At 60.8% G+C, this 24,054-nt stretch overlaps 1 protein-coding gene across 4 annotated transcripts in view; it reads right to left on the bottom strand.

The window, feature by feature from the left end:
- Window positions 1–24,054, bottom strand: part of RBM19 (RNA binding motif protein 19) — a 97,202-nt gene that overhangs the window by 11,164 nt on the left and 61,984 nt on the right. For 3 of the 4 annotated variants that reach the window (XM_059676659.1, XM_059676658.1, XM_059676661.1), the window contains exons 23-24: window positions 19,847–19,967; window positions 5,189–5,301 (exon numbers count right to left, since the gene is read on the bottom strand). In XM_059676659.1, the coding sequence (XP_059532642.1) occupies window positions 5,204–5,301; window positions 19,847–19,967 (219 nt within the window). In that variant the 3' untranslated portion in view covers window positions 5,189–5,203. Of the gene's footprint in view, window positions 1–4,255; window positions 4,720–5,188; window positions 5,302–19,846; window positions 19,968–24,054 lie in introns of those variants that run through there. The other variant, XM_059676660.1, reaches the window with a different exon arrangement.

Genomic DNA, 24,054 nt, shown 5'->3' with positions numbered 1-24,054 from the left:
TTTGGCCAACGGGGCAGGTAGCGAGCATGTTTCTGTGAACTCAACGTGACCCCGTGTTCCTTTGGGGAGTTCCCTACAACCGCCATCTGAGACCGGGGCCTTAAGCTCTTCTTGGGCTAAGAATCCTCGGGAGCTTGATGGGTCCCTTCCCCCCAGAAACCAAGACAAAGAAAGATCCGTGGAAGCGTCTGTGTGGGCCTTTGGATGCTGCTCCCCCGGGATTCCGTTCTCGTCCAAAGGCAGAAATCGGCACAGACTGATCTAGAAAGCGACCCAGGACGGCCAGGCAGCGCCCCCAGGCCGCAGGCCTGCCTACCTTCCGACCGTCCCAGGAGAAGTCAGCCTCCTCATTTTAACCGCTGACATCTGGGTCTGAAACGTTCTAACCAACACAGCGTCTCCGCAGGCCCCTGGCCGCTGCCCCTGGCTTTGGAGTGGCTGGGGCTCCGGCTGGGCACCAGATGAGGGAGCTGGCTTGCACTTTGGGGTCCACAAGACACCTTGGGGCTTGAAACTGTTGCAGTGAGATGCTTATCCTATGAGCTGGGCATCCGAATCCACGAGTAGAAATACTGAACCGGGGGGTGGGTAAGGGCTTGAGGTTCAATCCACTCGGCCCCCATCCCAGCTCCTCTGGGGCAGTCTGAACCACACCCGGAACCAGGGTGTCCAGCGTGTGCTGCGTGGCCCACCACCTCCCCGCAAAGCCCAGGGGCGGAGGGAAGCCTGACTGCGGTGCCCTGGCCGGTGGAGGTGCCCGGAGGGAAGGTGTTCCTGGAACGTCAGCCTTGGCGCTCACCTCACCTCACCTCACCTCACCTCACCACCTCACCTCACCTCACCTGTGCAGCGAGGGGGCTGGCTCCACCTGTGACTCAGCTGAGACAGCGGAGCTCATGACTGGGAAAGGGCTCTGCAAAGTGCAGGCTGATGCGCAGACATGGGGGGTGGGGGATGGGGGCAGCGGTATCGCCTGGAATCTTTTTGGGGACCAGAAGGGGGGCTCCTGACAGTTCCCAGGGAAGGTGGGGGCAGCTGCCACTGGAAATCACAACAGAAAAAAGCCTGTGCTGGCCTCGCCCAAGGACGGGGCGCTGCGGTCCCAGGGGGTCATTTTCATAAGAGCTGCCATTAGGGGAAGCGGGTTTATTAGGGAGCTGGAGGGATGCAGACCTGGCTTCTGGCGATGCTGACTGAACTGCAGGGCCTGCGTTCGGGGCTGGAGCACTGTGGCCTCCCGTGGGAGTGGGGGATACTCCTTGATGTTGGGGGGGGGGCAAGACAGCGAACGCTGGGACAGTGCTCACAGCCCACTCATTTAATCCTCACATCCCGTGAGCTGGGGCTGCTGGTGCTCCGTTCACAGGGGGGACACTGAGGCTCTCAGAGGTCAAGGAGCTGCTCAAGGTCGCGCTGCTGCTAAGTGGCAGAGCAGGGATCAAAGCCCAGGGGCCTGGCTCCGGAGGTGGAGGGTGAAGGGCACACAGTGGAGAGTTCGGCCACGGCGTGACCTAGTCGAAGCCACTCGCCCTCTCTGGTCTGACCTCTGAGCTGCCAAGTCAGTGGGGTTCACCTCAGGTCCCGGCAAACTTGATGTGAAGGGCCAGCTGGTCAATACTCTGACTTGTGGCCACACAGCTGCTGCCGCCGCGGCAGGAAGGCAGCCCTGAACAGGGCCAGGCCAATGGGTGTGGCTTGTGCTAATAAAACGTCATTTACACAAACAGGCGGCGGCTGGGACGTAGCTTGCCAATGCCTGGTTTGGACATTCAGGTCCCTTCTTTACCACTTATATTAGGATCTTAGTAACTTCCTTCACACCACTGCACGGCGGGCTCAGCCACCCCGTGGGACACACGCACCAGGCCTTACGCTCTTCTGGGGCTCCACAGCTGAGTCCCTGCGTCCCAGGGCCGCCCCATGCTGAGCCGCACCCCCAGCCAGGGACTGATGGCATTTGATGATAAGTAACCGCCGGCCCGTGGCCAGGCTCTGCACTGCCTCTGCCCGGAGACAGGAGAGCAGGAGAGGAACCCGTGGAGCCGGGTGGCAGCCCCTGTGCGGTGCCTCTGGGGAATGTGCCTCTGAGCTCCACGGCTCCCTGCCCACAGCTGCTGGGAGGGTGACGTGGTTCGTGCCTTCATCTACGCGGGCCAGCACCTCCCTCCCGCCAGGTAGGGCTCGGCTGGGGTTCCCAATCGGAGGGGGGACAGACGTGAAACACAGACCAACATTCCCGCTGGCACAGGGGCCGAGGAGGAGCCAGGTGTCCGGGGGCATCTAACGGGCCCGGGCTTGTCTGCTCAGGGCTCGCAAAGGTCATCTATGGGAAGGTGTCTATCTCAACGCCTGGGGCAATTTGGGGGACAAATGACCATCCACACCTGTCCCCTCAGCCGTTAGTGCTAATCCTGCTGGAAAAGACTCCTTATTATGAGCGTCGCTCAGCAGGGAAGTGGGTGGAGAACCCGACGGGCATTTCCTGGAAACGAGTGTGCCCCGCTTCTGCAAGGCGCACCAAAGGGTTAAAGTCATTTTCATTAAAATTTAAATTTCAGCAGGCGCTCGCGTCCTTTGAACGTTTGACTGGCAACCATTTCATATTTCAATCTCGGCAGAACAAATTGAATTAGATGTTGAGACCGAGCTCGGCTCTGCTCAGCAAAGCCTGCGTGCGCGGCGGGCACTAATCCTCTCCGAAGGCTGCGGCAAGCGGCACTGGGAGGCGGCCCGGCCAGGAAAGACAAACCGGCCAAGGAGGCGGCGAGAGGAAAGGAGGCCGCTGGAGGCTGTCCTCGGCCTGACCGGGGGTCTCCAGGCCTGGGGGACGGGCCAGCGTCTCTAACCCTGTACCCCAGGTGCCCACCAGTGCCTCGCACACAGGGGCACCTGCTGAGTGTCGAGTGGATGGATGGATGGACACCTGGGGTGAGAATCAGCAGGTGGCCCTTCCCGCCCCGCCTTTCTGAGAAGCCACAGGTGCCTGGCGCCCTCCCGGATTTGAGGTGCTTCCTCGGGAACCTAGGCTCACTGTGGTCTCCTGCTCCTTCCCTCAGGCCCTGCCCTGAGTGCAGGCCGCTGGAGGATGCCAGCTTGTGTTGCCCAGGAGGAAGGAGGAAGGCCTCCCCTGTACACCCAGACACCACCCCACGGCCGTGGGCCTTTGCCAGTGTCAGCGACCCCACTGAACCCCGTGATCCTGGCTCACCTCTCCTCTGCTCTCCCGGGAGCCCGCGGCACTCTTCACCCCTACCCCCCAGCATTCTCTCCACAGCTCTGTCCTGACCAGGGGGTGCAGCACCCCTCTGCCAGGGGGACGAGCCTGCTGCCTGCCCCAACACCAGCCTACACAGGAATTGGGGTCCGGGTGGCACTCCTTTCCTTTCTCCCAGACCTTCCGGTTGCCGGGACCCCCGAGGTCCCATCATCACTTCACACTCGACAGAGCCCCTTCCTGAAGCTCTCTGGTGCCCACCTCCCTGGGGACTGTCTGTCGCTGCGAGTTTCCCCAGGTCACCCTGCACTGACGATGCTTTTCTCCTAACAGGCGGCCCCGCTTCCCAAAGCGGTGAGATGGGCACCTCCTGTGGGCAGGGCCCAGTACTGACCTGGTTTTACTTTATTATGACCTCGCTAGCTACACCTTCCTTCACTCCAGAATAATAACAACGACAATAATAACGAGGAGGCTAGCCAGGCCCCACCCCGCCCCACGCCGTTCCCTGCCCCAGCAGTCTGTGCGGGGACAGCTGGAATCTGAACCAGGGATCGGCAATCCCCAGCCCTGTCCCTTCCCTCTGACAAAACATCTGCTTTAACAGAGAAGAACTGCTAACCCTGGGTGCTTACCCAGGAGGACCCACGGGCCCTGCACAGAGCAGTGGGAAGAACGGGCAGACCCCAGGCCTGTCACCCGAGACTCTCGGTGGCTGGGGAGGTTTATCATCGACCCCACCACAGCTCCTGCCCGAAGGCTGTGGTCCCCTCTGTGCCAGCGGGGACGGGCCACGCTGGGCACCGGGGTGCGTTTCACAGGGCCCAGCTCCAGGCTCTGCAGTGACAAGCTGGGGCTGCTCAGCCTGGCAGGGTAGCGGGGCCGGGGAGCGCAGCGTGGGTCCCAGGCCACTCTGAGAACTGGGTGAAGACTAAGCCCCTACGATGCACAGACCAGGTTTACGCAGAAAGGCGGAGGTTCTTAGACCCTCACGTGGAGCCCCACCCGCAGGCCCCAGGTTACGCAGCAGACAAGTCATAGTTCGAGCATCGATGGCGTTAGTCCCAGTGCCATCTCCGAGGTGGGTCTACAGCCGCGCTTCACAGAGAAAGATGCTGAGGGCCAGCAGGGACCTCGGTGGTCTGCAGTGACATAGCTGGGGATGGCCAGGCCGATTCAGACCCAGGTGGCATGGCTGCAGCTCTTTCCTCTCCACTATCCTGCGTCCTGGTAAGTGCTGGGCACAGGCCTCCTCGCGGGGGAGGCTGGGCTCTGGGCTGGAGGTGTGTGCAGTGGGCACTGCTTGCTGGGCTGGGCACCTGGATGCATTTCACAGGCCCAGCTGGGCCCAACCCATGAGACTGGCCACGAGGTCAGCAGGGCCTGCAGTCCCAGGTGACGAGGATGGGGCAGGACGGAGGCGGTCCCAGGCTGTGAGCAGCCCCTTGGACAGACAGACAGACAGACAGACGGACAGATGCAGGCGGGACTGCAGCTCAGCAGCCCTGGAGGGAGAGCGAGGGTGGAAGCACTGTGCCTGGCGCCTTCCATGGGTTACCCCAGCCTTTCCTTCTCACTAAAGCCCCGAGTGGGAACCAGTCAGTGAGGAGGCTGAGCCAGGAGGTGAGGTAACGGCCGGTTCCCAGCTCCATGGGGTGCCCGGGTCCTGGCTCCCATGAGCTGGGGCCCTCTGTGCCCTGACCTTCCTGCCAGTGGGATGAGACCCTGCGGGGTCTCGGGACCTCGGAGGAGTCCTGTGAGCGCAGCCAACAGCTGGGCCGGCCCTCCTGCAGGCCCAGAGCAGCTCAGGACCCAGGGCTCCGGCAGGCGGCCGTCATCCCCTCTGACCTTGGGCCAGGAGAGCGGGGGCTGCCTGCTGCTCCCACCCCGGGCGGCGCACCAGGCCCCCGGCCCCCGTGGCAGGACGCAGCGGCGGAGCGGCTGACCCATCCTCAGGGCCCTGCAGCCACGTACCCTCTCGGTGCCAGCTCACAGCTGAAGGGCTCGCTCCTCACTGTCGTTCTCACTGTCTTCCAGCTGCTCCAGGATCTCGTCCAACACCACAGACCGCTTTTTCTTCGGGGGCTCTGTGGGCGCCCAGATGGCAAGAGAGGAGGAAAGAACAGCCGAGGGGGTTGGAGGCAGGCAGAGGGCGATGGCAGGGAGGGAAGGAGGGATGGGGATGAGGAATGGGACCGCAAGGGAAATGGGACATGGTGAGAGGGGAGACACAGAATAAGATGGGAGACGGGAGAAAGCATGGAAGGGGGAGGCATGAGAGAGAGGAGGCCGGGGGAAGCGAGGAGAGAGGGAGGGGGAGAGAAAGAGAGAGAGAGAGAGAGAGAGAGAGAGAGAGAGAGAGAGAGAGAGAGAGAGAGAGATTGTGGGTTAGTCTCCAGCTTCACCGTGGGGAGCTGCCTCTTTCTGGCCCAGAAACTCTTCGCTCTGGGGCCAACCCCTCCCACAGAGGAAAGGGTCCCATTTGGAAGGGGAGGGAGGCAACCCCTCCAGCAGGTCAGAGGTTAAGGCCTCTCTGCCTGGTGTGGGGCCTTGAAAACCCTCAGGGAGGCAGCCCAGCCAGGGCAAGGGTTGAGGAAACAGTGGTAGCTGCTGTGTCCCTGGAGGTCGCAAGCTCGTAACCGAACAGCAGGCGGCTAGCATCCGGTAGGTGCCGAACAAACACACGCTCAAGGGTTCCCGAGGAGGCACGGAGGGAATAACCATTGGGGTGGAGGCTTTAGAGAGGATGGGTGATGTGACCTGGGTTTTGAAGGATGCAGAGGAGTTCTCTGAGGGGAGGGGGAAGAGGATGCAGATGTGCAGCAGGAACATATGAAAGGCATGGCGGGCTCAGCAAAATATATGCCCTCTGGGCCCCAAATGCTATTGACTGAGTACCTACTATGTGCTACGACTCCTCTTTTCAACAATCCCGCAGGTAGGTATTATTACTGCCTCTCACAGGCGAGGGAACTGAGCCACAGACAGGAATGGAACCCAAGCCCACCAAAGCCATCTTTCCACTTTTCATGAAAGCCTCCGTGGATGGCAGACACCAGGGAGGCAGAAGGCGTGCTGGTCCCCTTGGCCCTCCAGGAAGGAAACGGAGTGGGGGGAGTTGGGCTCGGGCCTGCCACGTCCCCTCCTCAGAGAGGACTCCCCTGACCACTATCTCTGACAGGACCCCCTGCCCTCAGCCCGTCTGCACTTCTCCCTGCAGCAGCATGTCTGTGTGTGGGACACTGTTCCGTCCATTGTGTCCTCTGCCTTAGCACACTGCCTGGCCTAGTGAGGGCTCATTAATATTTGACGAGTGAGGGGATGAGCAAAGGGAGGGGACATGGTGAGCTGCCCCCTTGGCGAGGGTGAGGAAGGTGAGGGAGGCTGCCCCCCGACCCGTCTGTCCGGGAGCCTCAAGGCCTGGTAGCTGTATCCATCATTGTTAGTCATGAGAAGAGACGGGACAGAATGGGCTGGGCGGGCGGCAGCCCACGGCTCAGACACCCGCTTCCGTTCCTGCTCCCTCCTCGATGCTCCTGGCTTCCTGTAATCGCCAGGCTCTGGAGGGGCACCATGGCCCCTGGAAAGGAATCTGTGGGCAGGTAATAGAAGCAGGGATGGAAGGGCCGCAAAACAGGGCTGTGGCCTGTCATGGACACCCCCTTACAGCGACTGACAATGGGAGTGGCAGTGGGGTGGGCTGGGTCTGTCTTATGGGCCCAGCACACAGTAGGTGCTCATTTGCTGAATAAAAGAATAAATGGCTAAAATTAAAACTGCTAATGTCGGGATAGCCATAAAACAAACCAGCGGCTGAGCAGGGATGCCACCTGGCTGGCGACACTGAGGCCCAGAGGGAGGGCCGCAGCCAGAGAGGAAATACACACAGGATGGGCACTTTACAAGCAGCATCTCACCCCAGTTCCACCAGCACCCGCTTCAGGAGTGGGCGCCATCAGCCCATTTCCCAGGTGGGAAGACAGAGGCATAGACACCAGCATACCCCGAGCCCCACAGCGACCATGCGGCAGCCTTGGTGTCCGAACTGCATCCCATACCTGAGGGCAGGGGGCAGGGCCAAGGTCCCACAGGACCCCGTGAGAGGGCATGTGGTCGCCACGCCTGGCTTTAGAATGAGGCGCATGTGGCTTTAGCACTTCCAAGTTGTGTGATTCGGGCAGGGCATGCTCGCTGTCCGAGATTCAATCCCTCATGTTTACAAGGGGGAAAGGGCGAGTCCTCCACCCCTGCCCTCCTCGGCGGCCACCCTCTCTCTGCCAACCCCAGGCCTCCCTGACCGTCTGGTGTAGGCCAGGGGTCCTCCTTCCCGCGAACACCTCTCAGAGCACTGCTCAGGAGCTCGGGCGCTGATGCCACAGCCCTACTCAGCCCTTCCATGCCTCAGTTTCCCCATCTGCAAAATGGGCACACTATTAATAACTACCCCTCATGGGTTGTTGGGAAGATTAAAGGAGTGAAAAGAGAAACGCCGGCACCTGGGAGGGTCCTGATGATGCTGAAACCAGTGTCTTTGTCACTTGTTATCCCCGTGAGAGGCGTGGGTGTCCCATGTCTCTCTCCCATCAGGCCGACAGCAGGGACTGTCATAGGAAGGCTAGTACATCAAGGCCAAAGGAGGCACGACCCACACTGCCTCCTCTCCCCCAGTTGGAAAATGGAGGCCGAGGGGTACCCACTGACCGCTGTGCGGTGAAGGGCTTGGGAGGCAGGCTGGCTGAGGTCCAGGCCTGTCACCTCATGGCTCAGTGACCTTGGGCAAGTCAACTCCGCTCCCTGGGTCTGTGCACTGGGGGTGAAAACAGGACCCACCTCCCAGGGGGGCTGCGAGGGCCAGGGCGTGGGTCTGGGCTCACGCCGCCGGGCACATCCTTACAGCATCCTCTTGTGGGCCTGGCATCTCTGGCTCAGGTCGGGCGCCCAGGTGCCCCCAGAAGACACATCAGACCCTGAATTCCCACCCAGCAGCCCCCGCGGGCCCTGCCGTGCGCGGAGCACCTGCTGGCCGGAACAGCTGCAGAAATCCCACTTCCCTGCCATCAAAGCCTCAGTGGGTTTTCACCAAACACACACAATGCAGAACCGGGAAAAGGTGTAAAATAAATACACGCAACAAGCTGCGTTCCTTTCAGTATCACAGCTGCACCCGAAGATAAACAACGCGCGAATGTCGCCCAACATCCACACCCGAGAAATTAACTTGACAAAAAGCTCAGCCGGCCCCCAACAGCCCCCCCAGCCCTGCCCCCTCTCCCCCCTCCAACCACCATTCTGCATTTCTGGAGTTCCCATCTAATGATTTTATTTTTCAATTAATTCCTTGACAGAATGCCAGCCCGTGTCTCTCTGCCGTCCCTGGCTGGCGCGGGCGCCCTGCATGGAAGGCACAGGCGGGCAGAGAGAAAGGCGCAAGGGGGTGGGCGGGGAGCTGTCGGGAGGACAAGAGAACGCGCTTCGTGGGGTTTTGTTTCGGAGGCAGCACGTTGAGGAAAGGCAAGTGGGGAGAAGGCATCTGAGCGGCACCGGGGGCCAGGCAGCGGGAACAGCGGGTAGGGGAGGGCCTGCGTGCCAGCTGGAGCCGGGCTGCGGGCTGTACGCCTGCTGCTCCCGGCTCCCAGCTGGGCGGCCCGCGCCAGGGGCCGCGCCTCTCTGGGCTCAGTCTGCAGTTACTGCACAGCACCCAGCGCCGAGGGTTCTTAGAGCATTAGAAGGGTAGCACACAGTAGGCGCTCCATAAAGGCTAGCCTGCTCACTGTCGCTGACGGAAGCTGCTCCTGTCACTCCCCGTCTCTGTGAACCCTGGGCCGGTGCCGAGGCTTCGGGGGCCCCTCCTGGGGCGACCCACCCACAGCATCAGCAAGCAGCCCTGGGCACGTCAGTGGTCCCCACCTTGAGGGCCAGGGGCTGTCCCAGGCCACGGGACACATGGGCCTGGAGACTGAAGGGAGCTAAACTCCACACCTCACTGTTCCTCTGTCGAGTGGGTGCAGTGCTGCTCTCCTGATCTCACGGGGGACTGCGGGGTTCCTGCCGGCCGGCATTCACCGCAAGTATTCACTGAGCATCTACTCTGCCGGGCCTGGTGCTGGGGACACAGCACCAAGAAAACCCCAACGGGTATGCTGACCCACCGGCCTGGAAGCCATGCTGGGCCCCAGGGTGGGCAGAGCCGGAGCCCCCGCTTGCCTCTGAATTACAGGGTCTGTCTGCAGAGGGCACGGTGCCCACTGCGGGGAGTCGATGACATCAGGCGAGACAGCACGCAGAGGTGCCGGGTAGCAAACGCTAGAAGCGTGCAAGGACACCCAGAGGGTAGCGGAGCCCAGTCAGCTGAGGACCCTGCAGACTCAGTGGGTGCTGCAGGCTGAGCAGGAGGAGCTGGCACCAGCCGAGCGAGCGCCTGCGTCCTGGGTCCTGGGTCGGAGCTCTTCAGGCTCCAGAAAACCCTGAGCTGGGATATTCTTGTCCCATTGGTCAGGTGTGGAGGCAGCCCTCTGGGGCTTTGGGGAAGGCACGTGACCACTCCCAAGCGGGGCCTTGAACTTGGATCCACAGTGATACCCACGGTCCCGGGCTCAGCTGCCGGCCCCATCGTGGCGACCCTCGCCCAACCCTCCGCCGGCAGAGAGCCAGGGGAGTGTCCAGGTGACAGTGAGTCGTTGCAGAGGAAAAGGGAAAGGGGAGCTGCCAGGTGGGAAAGCACCCCACTCCCTGCCGCAGGCCTGGAGCGATCCTTCAATTTCGAGGGGTGTGGTCGACATGAGCTCCCTGTCCCCTTCTCCGGGCACAGGCCCTGGGTTGGGGTAGAGGCTGAAAGGAAGGGAACAGTACCGGTGCCTCACAGGCCTGACGTGGGATGATGTCTGTACCAGGATCTGTAAGTGCAAAGGCCTGAAGGGCCAGGCGGACACGTGATGCAGTCGGTGGTCTAGGTGGGTGACTACAGGGAGGGCTGCCGGCTGTGGCAAAAGCAAAAGCTGCGCAGCTCGGCCCCCGCTGCTCACTGGGATGCAGGACCAGGTGGTCAGATGTTTTTCAAGAGAAGCCAGAATCTCAAATTTCAGGCCAAACCTGATAGCAAAAGAGCGGTGATTAAAAAACACACCATTTGTTTCCATGTCTTGTAGGCAAGACAAAGATCTGCGGCTGATCTTAGTGGAGGGCTCGCCCACGCAGCCTGACTCTCTCTCTCCTCTGCCTGCAGGGCCCCCTGGCTTTGCCGTGATCACGGAGCAGTAATAACCTCCTCGCCTGTGTGTTTTCCTGCGGTTTCTCGGCCGGGGCCAGCCTCGAGTCCAGAACAAACCTGGCCGCCCCCTGCCGCCAGCCAGCCCTGGAGGGAAGCCCGCCACCTCCCGCCCCTGCCCCCAGCGCTCTGGTCCCCGGGCCCGGGCCTCGTCCAATCCGAGCCCAGCCCCTGCCCCTCCCAAGTCGCTCTGAAATTCTCCTTCTGTCAGTTTAATTCCGTGATGGATGAGGAAGAGCAGGAGAAATGGCCCGCACAGCTGGCTTCCCCGTTAGCCCTAGCAGGGAATCCTGGCCTGGCTGGCGACGGCTGAGTGAAATGTTTGCGGAACGCAGAGAACACAAGTCAATAACAATTTAGCTGGATTGGGAGCAAGTACCTTCCCGCACGGACAGCCGCTCCCGGGGGAAGGGGCCAGGAGTGTGCAGGATATTGCCAAGCGCTTGGAAATATTTCCAAAACACCACTCAAAGGGGCTCGGGGCGTGGGGGGCGGAGGAGGAGACCGGAGGACACCTGCCCGGCCTGCGCAGCCTCCCAGCACCTCTGCAGGGAGGAGCATTCGGCCTTGGGAGCATGGCTCCCGCCCCTCGGCCAGACGCTCGCACCCTTGCTAGCAGCTGCTACCTAGGAGCTGCCTTGACCAAAACAATCCCCGCTTCTTCATTTTTCTTCTCTCTACTCTGCCTCCACCAGCTGGGGTGGCTGGGGCGTGTGAGAAAAGCGGGTCTCCAGGCCAATTTCTACCTCTCTCCTGGGGCCGCCTCCCAGCACAGAGGGGAAGGAGGGGGGCGGGGGGAGGGGGAGCAGGGGAGAACAAAACATACTCCTCCGGACAGGGAAGGGCACCCACCTCCACACCAGGGATACCACACCTCCCGCAGGCCCCCACCCCGCCTAGTGGCCTCTTCCCCCCCCAACAACCCCCCCTCTCCGCCTCCCCCCCCCGCAGGCCCTCCCTGACGACTGGGACAGTTCCCCTCACCTGCCACGGAGAAGCCTGAAGGAGGGAACAGAACCACCCAAGTGGAGGGATGAGGCTGAGGCCAGGGGAGCTTCTGGGACCGGCCTGCCTCCAGGGAGCTGCAAAGACCCTGGCAAAGGGGTCTTCTGAAGGTACAACCTGTGACTTCGGCCACGTGCTTGAACTCTCCTGACTGTGACTCAAAGCCCGACGATTGCTTTCACAGCCAAGATCAAGGAGGCGCATTTGCAGGGGCTGGCGTGGGGATAACAGGCTCCCCTGGCCCCAATCTTTTGAAAATATGCCATTTTATGAGGGATTAAGTTATGGGGGGGGGGGGACTGATGGAGGCTTAAATATCATCTGTGTGCCGATGGCTTCCAAGTTTATATCCCAGCCCAGGCTTCGCCCCTGAGCTCTGGACTCGTAGATCTATCTGCTGACATCTCACGGGAGCCCTAACGGGTATCTCAAACCCAGCGTCCGGGCCTTGCCTCCATACCGCCGCTTCCCAGCCTCCCAGCCTCCCAGCCTCCCGCGGCACCACCATCCTCTGAGCAGTTTAGAGCAAAGGGCTCTGTCCCTGCCTCAGTTTCCCTCCGGGCTTCCAGGAGCAAGTCTGCTGGCTCTACCTCCATCACAGCGCTCAATCCACCTGTTTCCTTCCACCCTCGTCTCTGCCCAGGCCACCCCCTCGCTTGCTGGAATGACTACCGTGGGCCCCTCCCTGCATTCTCGTCCCCCCACAATGCATGCCCCACGCAGCAGTGAGGATGAGGGCCAGCAGTAAGTCAAGCACACACTCCCCTCCTTCAATCTTCGAGGGACTCGCCCTGTATCTTGAGTAAAAGCCAGGCTCCCCAGCACATCCACAGGCCCCACAAGGGAGCCCTGCTTGTTACATCTGCTCCCCACTCTGGCCACAGGGCCTTTGCACCTGCAGGACTGCCGCCTGGACCGTCTTCCCCCAGATCTTTGGCTGGCTGGCTCCTGCGCATCAGGTGAGGACGCTGACCCCTCAGGCAGACTTTTCCCAACCACCGTACTGGACGGCTCCTCCCCGTCCACACCGAGGGCACAGGATGCTGTCCTTCCTGACTCCCTCCCACGGCTTGCTATCCTCAGGACTGTGTTGTTACTAACTTTTCCCTTTTATCATCTGTCTCTCCCACTCAAATAGCCCCATGTTCACTGTTCTGTACCCCGTGCAGGGAGGGCCTGATAATCGGTGACAGGGAAGAACTGAGTGAAGGAAGGAATGGAAATGGAGGGAGAAGCAAGTGACGGGGCCTCCTTCCCAGGAAAGCAGAGCATGCCAGGGGGAGCAGGGGACGAACGAAGGTGTGGTTATGGGGCCTTCAGAATTGTCGGCTCTCTGGGAAAAGGCGGGTCGTGGTGGAGGAATTAGCCACTGGCAGCTTTTGGCTAAAATAAAAGCAGCTGTTGCATGAGGCTTAGGGGCTGTAGATTTTTTCTGGAAAGGGTGAGACAGTATTTTAGGTTTGGGGGCCACGACTCTGCTCTGCCCTCGCAGCGTGAGAACGCAGCCAAAGACACATGTGTGCGCATGGACATGGCTACGCACCAAAAAACTTGACTTACAAACACAGGATGAGGCTGCGGTCTGCAACCACTGCCTGACCTGGACTGGGAGCCCGGGACCATTAGGGACTGGGAACTCCAGGGCTAGAGGGAGGACTGAGAGAGGGTTATCGGTTCTGTAGTGCAGAGCGGTGTGCCCGCAGGCAACTCACTAGACCTCTCCGGGCCTCCGTGTGCACCTCAGACAAATAGGAGCAGCACCCTCTCCAGGGAGCTGTGAGGCCACAAGGAAACCATTTGGCACTGCCCCCGCACATGGTAGGTCCCCGACAAAGCTCTCTCCCCCGTTCTCTTTCGCCTGACTTGATCTTCAATAAGAAGTCACATGATTGCTCTTTGCAGACAGGTGGTGTTCCCAGGCTCAAGGTTAGGCATATCTGGCTTCCGACCAGCAGGGCTCCAGTGCTGGCGCTCACCTGGCTAACCGTGGGGCCCGGAGCACACGGTCCAGCCTTTCTGAGCCCCGGGAACTCCTACCTGTGGGGGATGGCGGAGCTGAGCTGAGCTGGCAGTGGCACTGTCCCTCATCCGTATTCTATGCTCAACTAGAACATTCTGATGACTAGGTTCTTATTTATGCTCGTTTACTCACAAACAGTGACACCAGACAATCACACATGTGAGCACAGAGCAGCAGGAAGAGGAGGTGAGGGTGTGATGGGGCCGAGAGGAAAAGGGGTGTCAGGGACGTGTAGAAGCTGACCCTCTGGCTGAGCCCTGAAGGCATGGGGCTGGGGGCTGGGCTGACGGGACAGGGCTCCCGGCTGGGAGGGCAGCTGTGTGCTAGAGGCCAGTGACTAACGGGACAGCACCCCATCTGGGCCTGGCCTGGCTCGGGCGGGCGGGGACGGGCTGCTGCCAGCCACTTGCCATGCGGGTCATGTCTGCACTCGCGGCTCCGGAGGTGAAAGGTGCCGCGCTAACCACAGCCCATCAGCCCTCCCAGCTGGAATAAGACAACGCGGGAGTGGAGCCCTGCTCCCAGCCAAATAAAAGCCTGCTTTGCCTGCGCCTCCCTGGCTGTGCCCGTTTGAAAACAGAGGGTTCTGCGGGCGGGTTGCTTCTGTGCCATTATATTCTCGGCGCGCGCGCAGGTACCGCGGCCTGCCAGGCCCTGAAAGCCCCTCAATGCTGCGACCCCGCTGGTTCGTAACACGCTCGGGAAGAAAAGGACACAGCAGCCGCCTCTTTCCTTTCTTCCCTCCCTGCTCGCTCTTTCCACCCTCCCACACGCCAGGCTCCGAACTGCACTTCACCTTCACCTGCCGGGCCGAGCGAGAAAGGAGAAGGCGGATGCTGGGCGGGGAAGGGAGGCGGGGGCAGGACCGGGAGAGGGAGGACGATCCCGTGCAGAGCGGCCGTCTTACTGTTCTGGTCCATTCCCGAAAGCACCTGCCTGATGTCCGGGTCTTTGCCTGGTCAGGGCAACTTTTCAAATGACTTTCAAAGACCTGCTCTTTGCTGTTCAATTTCATGGGTATTTTGTAAGCATCAACTGGTAAGGGGAAAGACGACCCCGCCCTTGTCCAGGGACAATGGATAGAATGAAGGCGTCCACCTGGAGGGTGTGGGGAGTCCAGGGGGCCTAAAACCAAACTAGCTTCTTTCTGCTGGCAGCAGGGGGCCCCAGAGAGACAGCGAGCACCAGATCCAGCATGTTTATTTCCCACAACTGCGCTGAGAGCCAAGATGTTGTGAACACTCCTCTTCGTCACTACTGTACACTAACAGCGCCTACTACATGCCACACTCAGGGCTATGCTACTGTGTACTAACAGCGCCTCCTACGTGTCACACTCAGGGCTATGCTACTGTGTACTAACAGCGCCTACTACGTGCCACACTCAGGGCTATGCTACTGTGTACTAACAGCGCCTACTACGTGCCACACTCAGGGCTATGCTGTGTACTAACAGCGCCTACTACGTGCCACACTCAGGGCTATGCTACTGTGTACTAACAGCGCCTACTACGTGCCACACTCAGGGCTATGCTACTGTGTACTAACAGCGCCTACTACGTGCCACACTCAGGGCTATGCTACTGTGTACTAACAGCGCCTCCTACGTGCCACACTCAGGGCTATGCTACTGTGTACTAACAGCGCCTACTACGTGCCACACTCAGGGCTATGCTGTGTACTAACAGCGCCTACTACGTGCCACACTCAGGGCTATGCTACTGTGTACTAACAGAGCCTCCTACGTGCCACACTCAGGGCTATGCTACTGTGTACTAACAGCGCCTACTACGTGCCACACTCAGGGCTATGCTACTGTGTACTAACAGCGCCTACTACGTGCCACACTCAGGGCTATGCTACTGTGTACTAACAGCGCCTACTACGTGCCACACTCAGGGCTATGCTACTGTGTACTAACAGCGCCTACTACGTGCCACACTCAGGGCTATGCTACTGTGTACTAACAGCGCCTACTACGTGCCACACTCAGGGCTATGCTGTGTACTAACAGCGCCTACTACGTGCCACACTCAGGGCTATGCTACTGTGTACTAACAGAGCCTCCTACGTGCCACACTCAGGGCTATGCTACTGTGTACTAACAGCGCCTCCTACGTGCCACACTCAGGGCTATGCTACTGTGTACTAACAGCGCCTCCTACGTGCCACACTCAGGGCTATGCTACCGTGTACTAACAGAGCCTACTACGTGCCACACTCAGGGCTATGCTACTGTGTACTAACAGAGCATTCCTCCTTGGCCTGGACCAACCAGAGTGCAAGAATGAGGGAACTGTGTTTGAGCCCAGAGGAGGAGGCAGGATGCATAGTGTCTGTGTCAGGTGGGTGGCCGTGCACCGGGAGCTTCATAAGCCCGTCTCCTTCACAGCCCATGATTCCCCTAACGAGGACGGCACCTGGTCCCATTGTACAGATGACAGAGCTGAGGCTGAGTGACGTAAGGGACAGCTACACACCCACTGATATGAAGACATGGTCCAGCAGGATGGCTAAGAGCCCAGGTCTGACTTCCGCCTCGGCTGGCCTCTAGTAGCTGGGTGGCCTTGGGCGAGCTATCTGCCCTCTCTGTGCCTCAGTTTCCTCATCTTTGAAGCAGAGGGTAATGACTGTACTTACCTCCTAGGATTCTGCAGAATTTAGACCCATGAAAGGCTGTAAGTAGGATCTCACACAGAATAAGGCTTAACAGATGAAGGTTATCATAGCAATAATAATGATAACAACAACAACGTGTTATCTGGCCTGATGCACACTGAGCTGTCTGCCCACCGTGACGTAGGCTCATCACGGACCTCAGGGAGGAGAAAGGCTGCTCACCAGGGCCGGGCCCCAGGTCACCAGTTAGTGGCTGGTCTGCTGGGGAAGCTGAGCCTCAGGCGCGGGGTGAACTTGGGGTAACGACGCTGACAGTGGCCACAATGAGGGCTGAGGCGGGGACCAGCGCTGACCCCGAGGGCAGCGAGGAGGCTGCGGTGTCACCAGCTAGCTTCCTGCCGGCCCTGCTGAATGGCTAAGATGCCGGCCTTTCATTCCAAGGCCCACATTCCACAGGGAGCCCTTTGTGTGGCTGAGCTGCTCAGGCCGGCAAATGGGGCTCAGGGCCCCCCACCCGAGACCTGAGTGCCTTCCTGGCACAGCTCGGGCCGGGGCGGGACTGGGCACAGCTCCCATTGCCCTGAGTCTGCCAGGGCCTGGGAAGCTCTGAACAATGTGGATTTCGACACAAATGAGCCGGGCACTTTTCGCCACAGGGGAGGGGCAGAGCAGGGGGAAAGGGTCCAGCCAGGACGGCAGAAGGCCAGCAGCCCTGTTTTGAACATTCGAGGCCGCTGCAGGCACCTCCTGTTGCCTGAAGAGATCAAACAGTCGAAGGGGTGGGTGGTGAGGGGGGCTGCTTCCAGAGCACCTGGACCCCTGCCCCGCAGCATCTGGCTGGGAACAGTCACCTGCGTGTGGGGCACCACAGCCAGCTGTGGCCACCACCGCTTGCCGGGTCACCCTGGCCAGTTACTGCGTCTCTGTCCCTTCCTCTGTCCGATGGGAAGATTAAGGGCGCCCACCTCCTAGGGCGGGAGGGGAGGAGGGGACGGCCTGGGGTGCAGCGCCTCACTACTCTCACCTCCCCCCGTACGCCCCCCACGCAGCTTCTGCATCAGGGCTCTTCCTGCCACCACCCACCACCGGGGGATTCCCGTGGGGACGCTGTCCTCCCTCGCTGCTGGGAGGGGCTCAGAGCTGCTGGGAGCGCTCGCCTTTGGCACAGCTGGCCGGCTCAGAGCCGGCGGCCCTTCCAGCACCCAGGAGGGCAATGGCTCCGACACTCAGCACTGACCTCGGGGTGGCCCCACTCTGAGCCCGTCTCCGCCTGCACGTGCACCGCCGGGCTTCTACAAGGACACATCAACTCTGAGGGCCACACGACACTTTCTGTTGTCACTTGTCACTCATTCTCTCCATTTCTGGAGGGAGCCTGCAGATTCTAGGCACAGGGCCCTGGTGAGTCAGGAGGAAGGAAGCCACGCAGGAGACACATCCCCCCAGATCTAATGAAGGCCAAGACCTCTGAAATGGCGTCGGCTGGCACAAGGCAGGGTGTGCGGGGGGCGGGGGGCTGAGGGGGAGAGGTAGGGGCTCTCATTGGTCTGAACCTCAAATCTCAGCTCCACCACTTTCCACCTGAGTCACGGCAGGCACATCGCTGAGCCTGTCTCTGGCCCCAGGAGGGAGGCAGCAGTGCCCACAGCTGTCGACGAGATGAGACGAGCGCGCCCCATGCTGAGAGTGGCCCTGGCACAGAGCAAGTCGCTCACAAACGACACTGTCACCGGTTACTCCAACGCCCATGAAGCGGGGCTGACGGTGTCGTCTCACAGGGCTGCTGGGGGATTGTGGGCAGAGCACACATACACGGCGGCCTTTGTTCCTATATCACTGCATCTGCCCCGCCGGGTCTCAGCGGCGGGTGACGGGGCCGTGGAGGCAGCCAATCCCACAGAAGCCTTCCGAGCAGGGAGGCAGTGGAGCTCGATTTATTGAAGGGGCTTCTCTCGGCCGCAGGGGAAGTGCTGAGCCTGCAGGGGTGGCGCGGGCCGGCAGAGCCCTTACACAAACATTTGCGAGGGGCACTGGGCCTGTCAATGCTGTCGATAGGACGGCTCTCTCTGTGGGGCGGGACGTGGGGGCTTATGAGTTGTGAGCCAGTGACTGTGTGCGTAACCCCGACTTCTCTGGTTTCTTGTTCACTTCGGACAGACAGCCCAACCTGTGCCTGACACCATGCCAGGCCCGGGGGCCCAGAGAGGAACTGATCGGTGATGAGATGAGCATGACAGTCCCACTCCGGGGACAGAGGTGGGAGAGCAGAAGACGGAGCAATCACTGATACCTGGGAGGGGCGGCTTTCTGGAGGAAGTGCCATTCGAGTGGGCCTTAAAGGCTGCATAGGCACTTGCCAGGTTACAAACAAAAATCCTGAGGGGCAAAGCATTCTCAGGAGAGGGAACAGCGTATGCAAAGACCCTGAGTCCTACCAGGCTGGGCCCAGTGAACTCTGGGAGGTGTAGTGGGAGGCAATAGGCTAAAAGGCGCTGGGTCAGCAGAGGGGTTGTGTGCGGGGACGCAGTCCTGCATCGCTGTGACCTGCTCAGGTCTGCCCACTGCCCCCACAGGCCCAGCGAGGCCACCTGGACAGCTCACAGCTCCACGGAGCGACCTCCCCCAACCTGCCCCTAAGCTGTCTGATCTGGGAGGCGAAGTGTCACTGCTGGGACAGGAAACCATCACGTCCCCAGTGACACAGTGGCCCAGCTGCCGATGGGGGTGGGGAGGGGATGGGGACGGGACAGCTGAGGGGAGCAGTGCAGGGGCAGGAGCAATGGCTCGTCCAGGAAAGCACTATGGGCCACCGCTGTCGGTGCTGGAACTCACTGGGGACAAAGGCAGCAGCCACGTCAGAGCACGGGGGGGGGGGGGGGGGACAGCTGCAGGCAGACCACCCAGCACCTTCACACGGCCAGCCCCCTGCCTTCCCTGCCACCCCCCCGCAACCCTGTGTGTCAGGCTCACACCACCTTGGGTCCCTCTGCTCAGGCAGCCCTTTCATGGGTACAAACATCCCCTGTGGGGAGGCCTTTCTGGACCGCTTGCTCAAACAACGTGCCCAGCCTCTTCCACCCGGGCCCACAGCCCCATGGTCACTGCTGCACCCCAGCCTCTTCCACCCGAACGCACAGCCCCACAGTCACTGCTGCACCCCAGCCTCTTCCACCTGAGCCCACAGCCCCAAGGTCACTGCTGCACCCGAGCCTCTTCCACCTGAGCCCACAGCCCCAAGGTCAGGGCTGCACCCCAACCCAAGGACAGGGCAGGTGCCCACTAAGCCTCTCTGGGGAGGGACTGAACAATCCGAGGCCACGTGACACCACGTGGGTAAGAGGCGAAATGCGGTGCTGCCACCGTAGGCCCCGCAGGAAGCGGATGGTCCTAAGATGGGGTAACGGCGGAGGGTCCCGCACAGGGGGGCAGGGTGTAGGGAAATTGGCCTGAGAGGCCCCTGGGCCGCCAGCGGAACCTGGTGAGCGCTGGTGGAGAGGCCCCTGGAGGGGAGCCTTTGTTGGGAGCCAGCCCACAAGCCCGGCAGGAAGGGAGGCAGGGTACACACCCTGACCCACTCCTCTCCCCGACTTCCCGCCACATCTCCCAGTGACCCGACAGAAGCCAAAAGGGCACGGCGGCCACCGATGCCGTCCACACGGGCTGCCTTCTGGCGCCGGCCCCAGGCCCACGGGTCAGGCAGCTATCCCTCAGCCCCGCCACTCACCGTGGAAGTGCTCGGCCGTCTTCCGCCGCAGGGCCTGCAGGGTCACCTCGGAGTCCGCCCACTCCAGCACCAGCCTCCGGCCGTACAAGTGGGTGCTGTGGCACAGGGCATTGAAGGCCCTCTGGGGACGGGACGAGAAATAAAATACAGCGCGTCAGCTAAGCCCTGACCTGGAGCACTGCTTTCTGTCCTGCCGGCACTGCAGACCCAAAGGCCACCTCTAGCGCCTATAACACCGCCTGGGAGAGGTGTACCAGCCGCTGGCACGTCTATTTCCTTAGTGGGTGACGTCCCCAGGCAGTGAGCTGCAAGGGCCCTGCAGTCAATGCTGCCGCCCGGGCCTGTTGTTGGGTCTGGCCAGGCGCGGCGTCTTTCCCAGGGCATATTCCTTAACCTGCTTCCTCCACCAGGCTGCCAGGGGCCGCGCCAGGGAAGAAAGCCGCCAGGGAAGAAAGCCGCCAGGGAAGAAAGCCGAGTGCTGCCCGCACTCGATGGCGACCAGGCAGGCCCCTCATTTTCACGTGGGGCTCTGTCCCTCGCTGGCCCTGGCGATTCTGGCCATCTCTCTGCTGCCCGCCACCTCCTCACTGCCCCCTCCTTCCCGGCCACCAGCTCCTACCTCAGTGGCCTGGGTCCAGCCCCGCGCTCTGCCCTCTCACTGTCTTCGCTCTTCGGACCCCCACACTCTGCCCACTTCCCTCTTTTTGGATTTTGTTTTGTGGCAGCTTTGAGATCTAGGTCACATGCCATTCAATGGTCTCTACTAGTCACAGAGCTGCATGACCTCAAGCACCACAACCAACCTTAGAGCTTTTCATCATCATCACCCCCATGGAAGCCCCATGCTCACCAGCAGTCACTCCCCCCCCCCCACCCCCCGGAGCAGCAATCTACTTTCTGTCCCCGATTTGCCAATTCCGGACGTCACACACAGGGAATCACACAGAGCCGGCGAGTTTCTGTCAAACATCGCTGCGCTTCAGGCTAAATGGCGTGGGCAGGGCTCTCCCTGAAGCATCCCGGGGTACAGAGGCCACTGTGTTTCGTGGTCAGGAGCCCGGAGTCCGGAGCCACCCTGCCTGAGCCCCGCACGCCCTAACTTCTAGACCTTGACAAGTAGAATGAATCTCCCTGGTCTCCGTTTCCTCATCTATAAAATGGGATGTTAATGGTTCTCCAGTCCCAGGGTTCTGGGGAAGATGAAAAAGACTTAACAGGCCCAGAAAGCGTGGGTGCAAACAGTCGGCGCTCATTAGGTGCTGTCCTCGCCATGGCGTTGCTAGTGCGGACGTGCGGCCTGCGCACTCTCTGCAGAGGCCAGGCAGGCGCTGAGCTGGAGAGGCTGGCTCCCCGGCTCGGCTCCTCAGCACAGGAGACCACAGCGGCCGCGGGGAGTTGCTGGGCGGCAGGACGCAGCATCTGCCGTGGAAGGAGGGTGGGGGGTGTGTCCTTCCTGCTTCTTAGATGCTTCGAGGAGGCAGCCTATAACCAGGAGGGTTCTGGACCTCGACAGCAGCATGACCGTGAGGGGTGGGCCTGTGTCTCCCAAAGGGAGATCCGTGGAAACCCTAACCCCTCAGGCTGTGGGCCTGTTTGGAAACAGGGTCTTTGCAGGTACAGTTTTTTCAGTTAAGAGGAGGACATACTGGAACAGGGTGGACCCCAAATCCAAGGACTGGTGTCCTCCTAGGAGCCGGCCTGTGAGGATAGAGGCTGGAATGCCGAGCCTACACGCTGAGGAGCTGGCTGGCGAGAGGCGCGGAGCGAGCATGGCACAGTCTCTCCCTCAGAGCCTCCAGGGGGAGCCGGCCCAGGACACCTTGATTGTGGGTCTCTGGCCTCTGGAACTGAGAGCAGATCATTCTGTTGCTCTACGCCACCCAGGCTGTGGGGCTTTGTTACAGCCCCTACGACAATGACATGGACCTGGGGAAGCCAGCTGCCCCTCTGAGCCCGTGTCCTCGTCCGCAGACAGGCTATGGTGGCACACAGCTATTCAGTAACAGCGTGTGCAAAGCTCGAGTGGAAGGCGGGTGGGACCCGCGTCTTTCTCAAACCAGACATGTGGCCGATGGAAGGAATGCTTTGTTCTCCGCCATGCTTTTCCGAGAAGGGCCAGGTGCAGGAAACTTTCTCTCTCCCTTTTTTTTTTAACTTTAATTTAAAAAACTCTCTGTGACTGCCAGCAGAGCCTCTGCGTTCCTTTCCACGAGGATATAAACGTGCATCTGGACTCCGAGCCGAAATGGCCCATTCAGAGCTTTACAACACATGCGCTCTCAGCTGGCGAGGCAGGGAAACAGCCTGATGGGAGCTGGGGTTTGAGACGGGGGAGAGATTGGTCGGGAGCTGGCGCGGCGGGTACTCCATCCTGGCGCCAGGGTCCCTGAGGAGCTGCAGCTCCAGGTTCGCAGGCGGGCGGGCGGCCGAGTGTATCTGGTGGAAGCTGAGGGAACTTGGATAAAACAGCAGAGCCTGGGAGGGCCCGGCGAATGCCCAGACGCGACCTCTCTGACCCCAGCCGTCAGACATCTGATCCCCTCACCCTTGGAAACCCAGTCTCCGTCCCCGTGTCACACAGACCCTGGAGAGGTCTCATTCACTGAAGGAGTTGCTGAAAATTCCCTCTTGGCCTCCCTCTGATAGAACCCCTCTCCATTTTCGCCTCCTTTTCTTCGTTAGGGCTTTTCACAGCAGGTACTATTGGGGGCTCGGGACCTGAGCCACTTTGGTTCAAATCCCGGCCCTACCACTTATGAACTGTGTGGTCTTGGGTAAGCTGCTTACCCTCTCTGAGCCTGTTTCCTTATGTGCCAAAGAGAGGAGGCAGCAAAGGATGGGTGGGAGGATTTGATGCACTAACACCTGCGAGGCCGCCTGGCATAGGGTAAGCCACTGAGCTGGCTGTTATTGTTACTATGCTGCATGCCCGCCACTTCCCATCACCACCTACGGAGCAGGAACAATGGCAGGCAGGACACAAAAGCCCTTTTGTATGTGAGGTCTGAGCACAGTACGGGGGTCTCTAGGAACAGCCGAGTTACCTCTCCTCGCAGGAGTCAGGTTAACACGAAATCCGGCTGCACTCCTACGTGCCCACTGCCTGGTGGCGGGAATGTGGCGGCCTCAGTGTCACAGGCGGCGAGGACAGTGACTCAGGCTAACATCGGTAATCAAAGTCACTGCATCTTATTAAAAGAGCCTGGTGAGTGTTTGTCCTATGTGAGGCATTCAAGGAGGGGTGTGTGTGTGTGTATGAGGAGACACAGACGTGGGCAGGTGCGGGGATGCACTGTGGTACCTGGGGGTCCTGGGCACAGCGGAGGCACAGTGCAGCCCCAGCCTCTGGCCTGAGGTCCAGCAGCACCTCCCTCTCGGCCTCTGAGCTACACCTGATGCACTGAGACCCACGCCACCTTCTCCCCGGAGACAGAGGTCTGACCTCGGTTCCGGCGCAGCGCACCTCTGCCATGTCGGCCAGCACCTCAGAGGCTCGGTGGGTAGCGCGGGGCTGCGTGTCCCAACAGAGGAAGTGGAGTCAGACGACTTGGCCCTGGTGTCTCTCCAAATCCTGCTTCCGCTGCCTGGTTTCCTCCCTTGCAGGCCAAGGGCCTTCGCTGGCTGTGGGCCATGGAAGTCCTGGGTTCCAGAGCCCTACGCACATGGCCTCCCCTATGCACGAAGACTGACACAATTCCCCATGTTAGCAAAGGAGAAACTGAGGCACTGGCCCCGTCTGCGCAGTCAGCCTCCTGCTTCCTTCCCCTTCCCGCTCCATTCACTCATCTCCCGGCTTCTCAGTGCTCTTCCTCTGGACCATCTGGGGGCAGGTTCTGCTTCCTGACCCAGATGGCGGCCTGAAGTGTCTGCCTCAGCCCGGGGCAGATGGCCTCCCACCTCGGATAGCAGGTCTCGTGCCCCAGCCCCACTCAGAGGTGTGAGGCCGGCAGGGACTGCTCTGCGCTTCCAGCTGGCGTCGAGCTGCCCATCCGGTTCTCTGGCTCGGTGGTCCCGAAATCACACCTCTTTGATCTCCTCTGACCTGAGCCACCAACTAAGGACCCCCCGAGCCCTCGCCTCAGCTGCCTTTCCCGCGTTCCCCAGGAGGAGACCTGCCGGGGCGGAGGGGGATGATGGCGGGGGCTCGGCTGTGCCCAGCCTGGCAGCATCTCTCCAGAACAGGGAGGGCCCTGGACAGCTGCCAGCAT

The sequence above is a fragment of the Myotis daubentonii genome, chromosome 19 (assembly GCF_963259705.1).
Source record: "Myotis daubentonii chromosome 19, mMyoDau2.1, whole genome shotgun sequence".
Lineage (NCBI taxonomy): Eukaryota > Metazoa > Chordata > Mammalia > Chiroptera > Vespertilionidae > Myotis > Myotis daubentonii.
This window is presented reverse-complemented; position numbering and strand designations above follow the sequence as displayed.